Below are 14,974 nucleotides of genomic sequence, written 5' to 3' on the forward strand. Positions count from 1 at the left end.
TCTTCATAGTTTACTTTACACAATGTTAAACCATCATATATATTCCAATATTTATTATGAATTAACAAGCTTAAATCATTTTAAATGAAAAAATATTTAATATGCTTTTAAATATAATTACTTATAAACTTAATTTTATATAAATATCAATTTTATTATTATTTAAGGCCTGAGTTTTATAGTAATTAATATAATTAATATTAAAAATAATTGATTTATAAAAATTAAATGAATTCAGCTATTAAAATTAAATTACACACACACACACACACATATATATATATATATATATATATATATATATATATATATATATTGTTCCTTACCTTAAAGATACTTAATATTTAAAATATTTCAATTTAAAAATTTCTTTATTAATGATGTTACATTAAACATTGTATTACATATATTGTTATAAAAATGCATTGTATAATAATTTTATTATTCAGTTCATATAAAATAATGTTTATTATGATATGCTCATTTAAGGATGTAACTTCTATTAAGTATGAAATCTATACAGCAACATAGCGTAGTTAAACATTATTTTTCACATTGTAATTACATATAATATTTATTTCAATGCTATTTTACAAATGCTTCTTTAATATGCAAATTAATAAAATTAGTATACGTTAATTTGAATTTTTACTTGTAGAATAAATATGATCTTTTGAAAGACAATAATGATATGTTTGGCTAAATGCCAACGTCAGAGATGTGACTTTATGGTAACACATGACAGCAATAAGACTAGTTTTTTTATGAAAAACGTAAATCATTATATATTCAGTATACTTATATAATCTCTTAATGAATAAATGATAATAAATTTTATTTTTTAATAATTGCAAAGTTATATATTTTCATAAAACGATAAATTTTTACATATAATTTAATATTTAAAAAAGACTTAATAATAAAATAGTTTAAAAAACTATAACTAATTAATTATTACAATATAAATTATTTTAAAGTTAAATTAAAAAAAAATGGACATAAGAGTTTAAGTGAAAATAAATTTATGATTTTAAAAAGTATTAAAGTATTTAAGTATTAAATCAGATGAAAATTTTTGATAATTTCAAAAGAATTTTCATATTAAATCGAAATGTATTTATTATATGTTTGTATATATTACAAAAATATTGATATACAATGTTTTAAAAAGAGTAATAAATCAATACAAGAATGTTTACATTTTATTTATGATTTTTTGAAAATATTAACCATAATTTTTCGCATACTTTCTTGTATTATATGGGGATATAATTATATATACACAAGTGTATATGTACATATAATAGACAAATATTTATACATATTTTACTTTTCCCCCTTAAAATTTTTTTTTATTTATATAATTAGTTATTTAGTAATAGTTTAAAAGAGAAATACGTAGTAAAAATATTATTCTAAAATACTGTATTTTTTGGCTTAATACTATCTTCATTACTTTAGTTTAAAAGTGTACATACAAAAATTTATTATTTATAAAAAATTAAGCGTCATATCTATGATTTTTATTTTTACAGTAGTATAAGAAATATTTATTTTAATATTATTTGTAACAATTAATACGAATCAGTTACATGTAATATAATTGTCCTGCTTACGGTATATGTTTCTATAAGAAAAATATATAATTGCAATTGATTTAAATTTTAATTACTCTCGTACGTATCTTTATATTGTACTATGTTTTCAAGTTACTATAACTTAATTATTATCTTCTTTTTATTAATCACCTTTTTTAATCAATTTTCATTTAAATATTTTTTACTTTTTAATATAATAGTTAAATCAAATAGTAATTAATATTGATTTATAAACAAAATTATACAATACCGATCATAATATTTCAGAAATTAAGATTCAAATTAAAAATTGTTAGGATTATATTTTTACACTTACATCAACGTTAATGTTTAGAAAATAATATGATTATAACTAAGGATCAAACATAAAAAATATTATTAACGACTGTTGTACATTGTATCAACCCGTCATGATTTTTTTCATAATTAGTAAGTTTTGATATCTTGCATAAAAAGCATTTATTATTAGTAAGACACAAATTATTATTTTCACTTCTCATCTTATTAATTGACTGTAAATTTTAATATGATTCATATTAAATTTGAAATAAAAATTTCTCAACTTATTAATCCACAACTACTAAGATTATTTTGAATTATAACATCTGTTACAGCGTCAAAAACAAATTGAATATTATTCGTATCAGTGGCGCATGTAAAATGAGAATAAATTTGTTTTTGCTCTTTGCGTTTATTAAGATCTTCAAATTTAATTTGTATATACGATGCACATTCATCGAAGGTATTTAAGCCCTTATATTCAGGAAAACAAATTGTCAATGGGCTTTTACAGATTTTATTCTCAAAAATATCTTTCTTATTAAGAAATAATATAATAGACGTGTCTACAAACCATTTACTGTTACAAATAGAATCGAACAATTTCATTGATTCAATCATACGATTCATTTCTTCGTCCTCGGCAAGTACTAAATCATATTCACTTAATGCTACACAAAATATAATTGCTGTTACATCCTCGAAACAATGTATCCATTTTTTTCGTTCTGAACGTTGACCTCCCACATCAAACATTTTAAACTGCAAACCTTTAAATGAGAAACATGTTTCTACAATCCCTGTTGTTTTTATTCTAGTTTTTAAAACATCTTGTTGTGTTGGAATATAGTTCGGCATTGTAATACGATCCACTGCGTTTAAATAGTAAGCGGCTGAATCATTTAACTGATATTCACGGCTACGTGCAAAACATAGTTGAACACCACTATCTTGCCATAAATTTTTCATTAAAATTACCAAGTCACTGCTTAATTCTCCTTCAGGCGTAGAAGATGCGACTGTGAAAAATTCTCTAGCTATATTAACTTTACTAGGATCTGCGAAGTCTATTTTTAATTGTCCCATAGCTCGAATTATTGTCATCAAACTTTGAATTGTATTACTATATACAACTGGCTTATACTGTTCACATTCTTCTTGACTATATCCCGTTTCATGTATTATTTTCATCTGTTTAACTATCGTTGATTTTCCAGATTCTCCCGCTCCAAGTAAAAGTAATTTTACTTCATTCGCTATTCTTTCTCCATCTGCACGAAGATCTTTATCAATCTTTTTTGATCTTTCGATAGCAGCTTTGTCGCCATTAGAACTTGCTGTGCATCCCATTTTTATTTTGCTTACTAGATCAGCTGAAATTTTAATGGAATATAAATTAAATTTTAAGAGGGTATTATTAATAAAATATGTTTACACATAAGGATATATATTATTATAGATTTTAATTATTTCATTATGATATTTCTTTGGTAAAGGATAATATTTATAATTATAACTATAATTATATAACTAAATGAAATTTTCAAAGAACAAACATTATTTTTATCTAAATGATGAGTTATAATACATAAATTATTCTAAATAAATATATGTGCCGAATAATTTATATAAAATTAATTTTGAATTGAACTGTTTAGTTTAAAAGGTTTCTCGCCCTTAATAGTCAAAATATTCAAGATTATAATTACAATGACTTAGACTGATTTCAAGTATTTTGTTTACTAATACTTATTTATTAATACATAGAAAATTAATGTACTATAATACTCTACTATAAATGGAAACCTTAGTTTTTTAAGTTCCTGAAACGTCAAAAATGGCTTATTGAATAAATTTGATTCAGTCGTTTAAAAAATCCATAATGAATAAAATCAAATCTTTCGTAGTTGTAGTATATAAAAATTTAATTTAAAAAAATACATATTTCGTAAATTTTTAATAATGGATTACAAATTTACAGATCTACATTACTCCTTTATATTTAAATAAAAGCATTAAATATAAAATTAACCTAGATTACATCATATATTTATATATAAATTTATTGTAATAATTAAAATAGTATTCAAATTGATATAGGTTTTCATTAAGTATTACTTTTTGTGAATCAATTATATTTATAAATGAATATAATATTTATAATGGTTTATATCAAAATCAAAATAAAATAATAAAATATAACTTCCACATACTTATTAAAAGTGATATTTTAAAATTAATAATTAAAAACAATGGCACATATATATTCCTATATATTTAAAAAATATATAAACTTATTGTACCAAAAAAACAAAACTAATATTTTATTTATATACAAAACAATGTCAGATCTTTATAAGAGTAAGATGATATGGTCATTTTTAATAATAAAAAATTATAATAATTTAATTGAATCTCTTTCCTTAAGTACAGTGTTTTATTATTTAATATTCATTTAATATTAATCTTATAATAGTTCTAAAATAAGATATATGATTTACAATAAATTAAAATATTCTCACAATTATAAATTTTATTAATATCAAAAACTTATGAATAATTATTACAGTATTGTAAAATAGTATTGAAATTATAAATAATTTCAATGTAATAATTAAAACTAAATCTATAGTAATGAAATTGAAACTTGAAATATTATGAATAATACAATTAATCATTAACTATTATAAAATAATTATTAGTAAGTAGGTTAAATTTTACTCACATAATAAATTTAATCAATAAATTATTAAATATGTATAAGTAAAACATACTTTTTCAACAACATATACAAATTTTATCTATAATTTATCAAACCCTTATGTACAATATTAAATAAATATAAGAAACATTTATTTCTAATATAAGACAATCGCATGCTTATGTGTTTATATTAAACATTTTTATTATATTTAGGAATATACAAGTATTTTAAAGTACTTAGTGCATTGTTAAAAGTTTTATTTCTACTACATCAGAATAAGGGAAAAATATTAAAATTGTAAATTTGGTTTTAAAATTTAATTCTATCCTTAACACATTTTTAATTGTTATTCAATACAAGTTAATTTAATACTGAATTTAATACAATTATTTTTTTAAATACTTTTGTATAAGATGTATATTGTATTTTAATTTTAATAAAGTTTTTTATTAATTTCAAAATAAAACTAACTTTTTTATCTACATTTTTATAATAAAATTAACCAAATAATCTATGTGTATTTATATTTTTATTAAAACTTTATTATTATATAAAATTATTGTAACAGTTATTACAAATATTATTTCTAGATAAAATATTTAGTTTCTAAATAAAGTTTCTTAAATAACTTATGTAAAAAAAACCCATTTTCGAAAAACATTTAATCAAATGATTTAAATATAATTTTATAGAAGATTTATTATACTATACTAAGATCAATCATGTATAATTAAATTGTTTCTTTTTTCAATTAAATAAATATGAATATTTTAAATATTCAAATAATTTACCTTTACTTAGGTTAATAAAAAATAATTTGTACGTAAATGCTCAATAGATTTTTAGATAATTTTTAGATACTTTAATTAACAGATTTATATTTATCAGTTTTAACACTTGTGTAATCTAAATTTTTCTTTCATATTGTTTTTTTCATTATTGTTACATTGATAAATTTTAAATATAATGAATTTTAAAGTGCATTAAGAAGAGATATTCAATAAAATAATATACAAAAATATATAATTTCTATAACTGTTTTAAAATAATTTAAACATATTTCAATTCAACAATCTGTTTATGTTAATAAAATGTATGCTATATATTTATTATTACTTTGTAAATATCAAAGAACTAGTAAAATATTTTATTACAGTGAAACTTTATAATTTATGTGATAAATTATTCTTAAAAAATATATAATAATCTTAAATTACAATATAATTTGATATTTACAATATTTATCAATTAGAAATGTTTACTAGTTACAAATATTTTACATTAAAACTACAATATTTTGAATTTATGAATATCTAGAATCTTATTTATCTTTATAATTATAATAGTCTCATATTGCTTAATATAATTTTATATAATTCATTACAATGAAAGTATAAATAAAAATAAAATATAAAATTGAGCATATAAAAAATAAGTTACAAAAAGCCAATAATACATACTTTCTTGAAATAATTAATTTATTTGTACTCCAGTAATGAGGTTAATTTCTAGCAGTTTCTTTTATTTTCTATTTTATTTTACTATTATTATCCACTGTATTTGAAAATAAATATTATTTAAATAATTTCAATATAATGTTACATTTATTTCATAATCAATGAACATTTTAATTAAATTTAATTCAAAATATTTAGTCAATCTTTTGAATAAAATGAAATTGCCAAACATAAATTATCAAAATTTTTCAAATTGGGTGTTTCAATTATCGCTATATATTATATACTAATTTGATTATGAAAACAAAAAATACAATGATTGACAAAAATATTAACAAATTATTTGATTAAGTGTAAACAACATCATGTCTGCTACTTTAGTTGCGCGTCCTTACTGAATCTACGCCCGTAAACGGTTAACAAAATGGTGTGTAGATATTACCGACTATGTCTCACTCTCATTGCCGCGCCTTATTCAAACATACTGAAAATTGATAATTAATAATAAAGTAGTAATGTTTCTACGGTTTCACAGAATTATAAAAAACATTAAGATATTAAATCAAATAAAAAAAGTAATTAGATAAAAATATTAGTAAATACATAAGAGTAAAATTTCTATAATTTTAACACTTTATTCATTTAGTTTTTATTGATTTACTTTTATTCATCATGATGTAACATTAATTCTTATTAAAAAAAATTTAATAAATACGATTATTAAAAAACTTAAGTGGCAGTCTATACATAAACAATAATTAAACATTAATTTTTAATTACTTGATGTTCAATACCTAATTTTTATAAATTTATATAAAGCAATTTGTTTTTAAATAAACAATAGGTTTATTTTGTAATCTCAAATATTTTTAATAAAAATAGAGTAAATGTATGTGTCTTAAAAGTTTTATTTGCCTGAGAAAATGATTTTGAATCATATAATTTACAAGTGCTAATTATAAGTTAACTAACTAAAAGTGAAGTCTATGCAGAAGTTTATCATAATTCACAGTTTTTTGTCTTCTTAATAAAATATTAATTTATAACTATTTTCATTTGTTATACATAAAAATACAATTTAAAATAGGTTAGATTATAAAATTATTAAATTGTTTGGCACATATAATATTGTTTATATATTAATCTTTGTACACATTTTGGGATATTTTTTAATTGTAATTTTATGTTTTAAATGAAAAATATTTTTTATAGGCCATAGTGAATGTTTAAAAATAATTAAATAAATATTAATATTAATAATATAAACAAAAAATTAAAATTATTACAATAACTGATTGTATAAAAAATATAATTATTTACAATCTAAATAGATACAAAAAAAAAATACACGAAATGAAATATTCACATTAAAAAGGTAAGTAAAAATTTTAGTTTAGTTTATTAAAAAGATAATATTTTTATGTAATATCACCGACCTACAATTTTCAATATATAATCTCATGTAAGTCAATTATAAAATACAATTGCTATAAGAAAAAATATTTGTAAAGAAGAATGAGAGAATGAAAAATGTGAGACATGGACAAAAGTGAATTTTGGTATTCTAAGTAGCCAGATATATACGATGCACTATAGTCAACTATATATATATATGCAAGGTTAAAAACAATCAACACATTCGAAAATATGAGGAAAGGGGTATTCTAAGATAGCCAGATATATACGATGCACTATAGTCAACTATATATATATATGCAAGGTTAAAAACAATCAACACATTCGAAAATATGAGGAAAGGATGTATATAAGTAACGTTAAATACATTGTATATTGTCACTTGCGCAGTTATATTTAGAATCTAAATGCTTGTTTATTTGGAGACTGATCTTTAAATTACACAATTCGATTGACGTTGATACAGATTGTAACGTTGATCGAGCATATTATTGCTGCTAACACTGCTATAAAACTAATTGACAATGTTATGATAAATCGAATAAGAATTATTTATTACCCATAAATTAAAAGTAAGTAAATAATTCTAGTCGAATCAAAAGCCATATGCCAGCCATTAATGATATATGCAATTAATGTACAGTAAAAAAAGCTATTAGAGGTTAATGTGAATAAAGAAAGAAGCGCATGCGTATGTGGTAAAATTACATGTAGCGGCAGCCAAAACGAGGTTTGGCATTACTATATATTTTTCTCTTTATATTATAATCGACCATAATCATAATAATAATAATAATTTATAAAAGGATCGTTTCAATTTTATAAATTTTATATTATATCAATATACCCAATCAATAATTTTTTTCCTATTTCTGTGTCATAATCCGATATTACAAGTATAATTTAAACTCAATATTGAAAGTTTATATTTATAGGTTGTTAAAACACTATTTTTAATAATAAGTATTTACAAAATTTGCCAATGATTTAAATGCAAGGAAGTGGCTGGTGAAGCTGCAAAGCCTACAGAGTATGTAGTGCTGTTATATGTTAAGTTAAATTAGGGGAGCTATTACTAATGGCCAGAAATCATTAAAAATATTGTCTCACAAAAATTCTGATACCCAGGAGTTGTTATCTTTCATCTTTCATAAAAATATTTACCTGTCCTTTTTCCCAAATATTAAGTTTAAGGCTGATATTTTAAAAATAAAAACAAATGAATTCCAACATTAAAATATAAGAAAAATATTCAACGTCTGTAGGTTATTGTACATTATTATTTATATTTAAATTTAAGATAAAGAAATTAATAAATATTTACAATATTCATAAATAATATTATTGATGTTAAATAAATCGAAATACAAATTAGAAAACATAAAATCAATCATTTAGTACAACTATTACACTAAAGAAAGAAAAAAGAATATAAATATATTAAAATAAAATCAATTTTATTTAAACTTTGAAAAATACAATTACTCAAGTATCTAGTAGTTATGTTAGGAAATAAAATCAAATATAAATTAAAAAAATGATTAAAATAATCAAAGTTATTTTTGTACGATAACAAACTATGATCAAAAATATGATTTTTTAAAATTAGTATTAAAATTAAGGATGTGTACTACCATACCACAGAAGACTAATAAAATAAATTTTATAGGATGATAAGATATAATTTATTTTAATTAATTTTTTTCTTTAACATAACAGTAAGCCAGTAGAAAGAAGTGGCTATTGTAAAGATTTTCCAGATAATAACAGATTATAATTAAAGGCAAAATTATATAATTTACTAAATATGATAAATTAAAAAACATGAAAGTGATTAAGTTTGAATTTCATTTAACATTAAAAATTTATTCATTTAAAAAATCAATTTTGTGTATTATATATAATATATTTTTGTTGATATAATACTATATAGTATATAATCTATTTATTATTGATCAAATTAATTGCTTAATGATTCAGTTTATTGAATTTGTTATGAACACTATATTGAGTCTTAAAACCAAGTTTATTAAAATATAGCGCTGTGGATAGAAATAACTAGAAGAATATTTATAGTATAACACGTACGTGACATTGTTTTTAGAATTATTGCAAAAGTATATTAAATAAAAACTAATTAAATTATTTGTTGCATTGTACTTTTAATGTAAAATATTTTTTGTTGAAATTTGCATTTTTATTTATCTTATTAATCTGAGTCTTAATAATACTAATTAATATATCAATTTCATATAGGATTTCAATAATATTTTGATTTTCAATAATTAATATTATTTTTAATCATAAATATGTAATATAAAAGTTTTTTTCAATTATGTAGATGTATACATTGTGAAATAAAAACTACAAGAAGAATCAACTTTTTTTCTCTTTTTTTATTTAATATCACATCTGTAAATCTGTTATATCATTTAATGGTAAAAAAATTTATAATTTATTATTAATATATATATATATATATATATATATATAAACATATGAATTACTCTGACCAATTTCGAAAATCTAGTAAAAGAAAAATTATTATAGACTTTAGATATTTTGATTATTCTATTAATAGAAAAATCATAAATGAATATATGCAGAATTTACACGTGTTAGTGTATATTTTAATACGATTTATAGCTTACATCGAAGCTTTCTAAAAATTTGTTTAAATATTTAGTATTAAATATTAGTTTAAATATTTGTTTAAATATTCCAATAAAACAACTTCATTTATGATTACAGAATAATTTGTAATTATATTTTTAATTGTAATTATATATTTAAAAATAAAAGAAAAACCTGGAATGAAGAACATAAATATATAAATTTAAATAAATGTAAATTATCATTTGATTCTTTTCTTATTCTCGGTAATATTGATGTACAACTTCATTATGTTAATATACTTTTTATTTGAATTACGATATATATCTAGATACTGGTTAAATAAATATTCTTGAACTATTGCAGTAATAACACTCTACTTTAACTAATCATTCCAAAGGCTATTCTTTATTTGAAATTTGTTAATTATTAGTCTTCATAAAAAATCAATTCGTTGTCATTTCACAAAGGAAAACTTATTTTCTTTATGTTTTTAATTTTTTCAAAATATTTTATAAACATAAACATAACATTATTATATTATCCATTAAAGATTAATATACATTAACATATAATTAATATAAAAATATATATATTAAAGAGCGAATATTATACATTATAATAATATCAAAACTTTTTAAATACTTGATCACTAATAATACAGAAATTATTAAATATTTTAATTAATTTATTGATGTAAGCACCAATTCTTATAAAAAGGCCTGTAAATTAAAGATACAAATTCAATTAAAAATAGTTACTAAATTTTACTTAACTGATGTATATGTATATGTTTGTATAAGATACGCGCGCTTATCAAATAAAAATGATAAATTATGCACCATTATTTGATTATTTAATTGTAATGATACGTAATCCAACAAAATATTAAAATATTATTAATATATATTTCTTTTATCAAATTCTGTATTATACTCATAATATAAGAATGACTAAATATGTGGAGACACGTACTTGACGTATATGACAATTACAGTTATAAAAAATACTAAATAATATGAAAAAAATTACGAATTAAATTAATAGATTATGACACATTTTAAGAAATCAGGCCGATTAAAGGCAACGATTAACAAGAATAATAATATAAAATTGTATGACTACGTAGATTGTACGCGATTCATATTATTATAAGGATTAGGAAACATAAAACGAAGTGAGGATTAGTAGCCGCAATAAGTATGATCCAAGCAAATGAAGAATAAGTTAACCAAGGTAAATGAAGAATATAAAAACATTTTAATAACACTACATAAAAAAATATCTCACTAAAAAGTAAATATTGAATAAAATTATTATAGAATAATATAAAATAGTACAGTATATTACAGTAGGAAATACAAACTCTTAAGTACTGCAAAAAATGCCATAAACATATATAGGTTTCCATACACCATTATTTTAATTTTAGTCCAACATTTTAGACATTAAAATTTTTCTTTAAAACTTCAACAACTTTTTTTTTAATATAATGATATACTACAATTAAAAATCATTTTATCCAACTCTAGAATAAATTAAACTAATATAATATTTTTAAATTACAACATAGAAATCTAGAATCACTTTGAAAATATTTTTCGAATACTTCAAATTCTAAATAAGCACAATAAAAATAATGAAATAAAAAATAATAAATTGAAAACCCCATTCCTTTTAGTTTTTAAATTCTAATCCTTTAAATTATATTTGCTGATAAAACTGACCGTGGAAATTTAGTAAAAATCGAAATGAAAGGAAAAATTTAATTATTAAAACTTCGTTTGTTCTTTAGTCACCTGTTCGTAAATGTTAAAAATTAGTAAAAAAAGGACGAACGAAAAAATTATGCGGCTCACATCAAAAGCTAATTTAATTCTTATTTAGCTCTATAAAATTAAGGGTACTCTTTCGTATACGGATCCTTAAATCGTTTTCACGCTTATTTCAATGTAGTTGTGAGTAGACCTATCGCATTGCAATTCGCATCATCTCGCAGATTATCCATCGCGGCCAACACAGTGATGCAATAATGCGAAACTCATTCGAATCGAGATTCTTTTAAAAGTGATCACGAGTTCATCTACTTACTTTTATTACTTTCTTCTTCATTGTTTATGTTGCTCTACCGGAAAGACCTGGAATGAGATACTCCTGAAAGGTTCTCAATTTTAAATGAAATCAGCTAAGAAATAATTATTGTAAATACATAGCTATATTCGAAAATGAGTTTAATTGGTTTTACAATAATAGAAATAATGTTATTGAAAAATATTACAATGTATAAACTACCATTATTAATTTAAAATTACAATTTTTTACGCATAAATATTTTTTATACATGTATTACACTACACATCGACATTTATAATTAATAAAAATCTATAATATAACTTAAAAATAATTCATTTAATTAATTACTAATAAATTAAGAATTAATTAATTATGAAATCAAGTAATTATTTAAATTATCTAAATTTTGAATATAATGTAATTACCTGTAAATCTAATGTTCAATACTAAAATATTTTACGTAATTTATCATAAAATTAATATTACAATTAACATATTTATAAACAAAAATTTATGTATAAAATTTCCTATTTATTTCTAAAGAGAATGTGAATTTGTAAAACAATGAATTTTGTTCTATATGTTACATTATAATTTATAAATCTTTGAAATGGAAAAATTAAATATATTTGTATTGTTTTCGAAGTAAGTATTATAATAATTATATGAAATATTTAACATATATATATATGTGTGTGTGTGTGTATGTATATTAATGTATACGACCAAATATATATTATAAATTTATATTAAAATTTAATGTATAAAACTTAATAAACATTTTTTTAATGAGAGATTTTTATTAATATTTGCATTAATTTTTTCATGTAAATACTTTTTCTATGAAGCTTTATCTATGTAGTAATTCTTTTTTAATTATGTAATAATTAATGTTCATATCGTTATTGAAGTTTAAAAAATATATTTTCAAGATTTACATTTTAAATAACCATTTAATGATAATTATTAGAAATATATACATAGCTAATAAAAAAATATATTCAAATATTTTAAGTTTTTAGCTATGTGGTATATACACTATTAAATTTTAAACTGTTTATCTGTCAAAATATTCACGCATTGGTGTATTTTCAATTGCTGTAATTTCAAGGTGTATTTTCAATTTTTTATTTTATAAGCAATTCTATAAAATTTAGTTAGTTGAAATCTGTTCGAGAAGATCAACGACTTACCATTCCTAAGATGAAGCTAGCAGCAGCATTGCTATTATCAAAACTCATATGTATGTCAAGAACACGCTAAACATGAAGGTAACGCCAACATATTTGTGGACAGACTCAAGGGTAACTTTCGCATGGATAAAATCCCACGCATCACGAAGGACTTTCTGAGAAATCGGATAGCACAAATTCAAGAGATCACCTCAGATTCTCAATGGAACTATGTTCCCGGAACATATAACCCTGCTGACTGTGCCTCGCAAAGACTGACAACCGCTCAACTCCAAGATCATAACCTATGGTGAACAGGATCATCATGGATGCAGTCAACAGAATCGTGGCCAAAGCAGCCAACGCAAAGTGACGAACATTATGAACAGGAAGCTCACCCTGGCATCTCTCTTGCAGCTACTGTACAAAAAACTAACTATCACGGGGGTATAATTTATAAATTCTTAAAACTACATAAGATATTGAGAATTACAGCCCTATGCATCAGATTCATTGAACGCCTCAGGAAAAGGCATGAGCCATCTCCAAACACCCATGTAACTCAACAGAAAGTAGAAAATTCACGATTATTCTGGATAAAGGCGACCCAGGCTGCCTATTTCTTCCATGAACTAAAAATGCTTGAGTCAAAAATGAGCCTACCAAATGGTCACACATTCCATCGCTTAACAGTGTACATCGATTCACAAGGAATCATCCGAGTAGGAGTGTAAATGAAATCATCCTTAACAGACGAACAAAAACACCCGGCAATTTTACCACGTCAGTCACGATTGTCGAATCTTATAATAGCTCAGGCCCATGAAAAAACGATACATAGAGGCGCCCAACTCACCCTAGCACATACACGGCAGCAGTATTAGATTCTAGAAGGACGACAAGCTGTAAAATCTCATACTCTGCGATGCACTACATGTGCACGTCAGAGGGAAATCCGTACTCAACAGTTGATGGGACAATTACCGCTGTCTCGAGTAACACCATCAAGACCATTTGCATATACGGATGTAGATTATGCTGGCCCTCTAACAATCAAGATATGGAAGGACCGAGGTGCAAAGATCCAAAAGACATGGTGTTCGAAATTAGTGATGTATTCTTGGTTGGAACTGCCAATGCTTCAATAGCTTAGTTTGCCGCCCGCCCTAACAGTTGCTCGGGAAAGAGATAGGTCGAAGGGCTGTACAAAGGTCGTAAAAGTTGGTTAATTATATATTTATTATAGGATTTATTACACAATTACACAATACATATCGGTATCTTGGAATCTTCTTGAGTCTAATGTGAAGATACGATTTCTTGAAACATTTCTTGTATTGTATGTGTCACTACACAAGATGCTCTTGAGATCGTTAGGTTAAGTTGAATTGAAAAGGTTTATAAAGACAAGCAATTACTGCACACTCCTTGTCAGAGAGTGTGAGATACTGTTAATGATAGTGTTATGCCGATTTTGCCACCAGTGGGCAATAATTGAGTAGGTCGCGCGGAACGTGTACTCACAGTGATACAATAGCGTTGATCTGATTCTGGGGTGAATAGTTTACCATAGAGCATGCGGTAAGGCGTAGTGTGCGTGGCGGTCCGGCTCTCTCGTGAATGAAGTAATAGCATCAACTCTCGTCGATGGTTGAATACTAA

General features: G+C 22.5%; 1 protein-coding gene across 1 annotated transcript; it reads right to left on the bottom strand.

Annotated features, from left to right (window-relative positions):
- Nucleotides 1–2,106: 2,106 nt before the first annotated feature.
- Nucleotides 2,107–3,244, bottom strand: LOC105368111 (guanine nucleotide-binding protein G(i) subunit alpha-like). The gene has a single exon (XM_011507026.1). The coding sequence runs from the start codon at nt 3,225–3,227 to the stop codon at nt 2,157–2,159; it is 1,071 nt and encodes a 356-aa protein (XP_011505328.1). The 5' UTR covers nt 3,228–3,244; the 3' UTR covers nt 2,107–2,156.
- Nucleotides 3,245–14,974: the final 11,730 nt, after the last annotated feature.

This window comes from Ceratosolen solmsi, unplaced genomic scaffold (assembly GCF_000503995.2).
Source record: "Ceratosolen solmsi marchali unplaced genomic scaffold, CerSol_1.0 scaffold6, whole genome shotgun sequence".
Taxonomy (NCBI): Eukaryota; Metazoa; Arthropoda; class Insecta; order Hymenoptera; family Agaonidae; genus Ceratosolen; species Ceratosolen solmsi.

Bases quoted from the DNA above. Each gene is read 5' to 3' on its own strand.
- LOC105368111 (XM_011507026.1), bottom strand. From the start codon at position 3,227: ATGGGATGCACAGCAAGTTCTAATGGCGACAAAGCTGCTATCGAAAGA.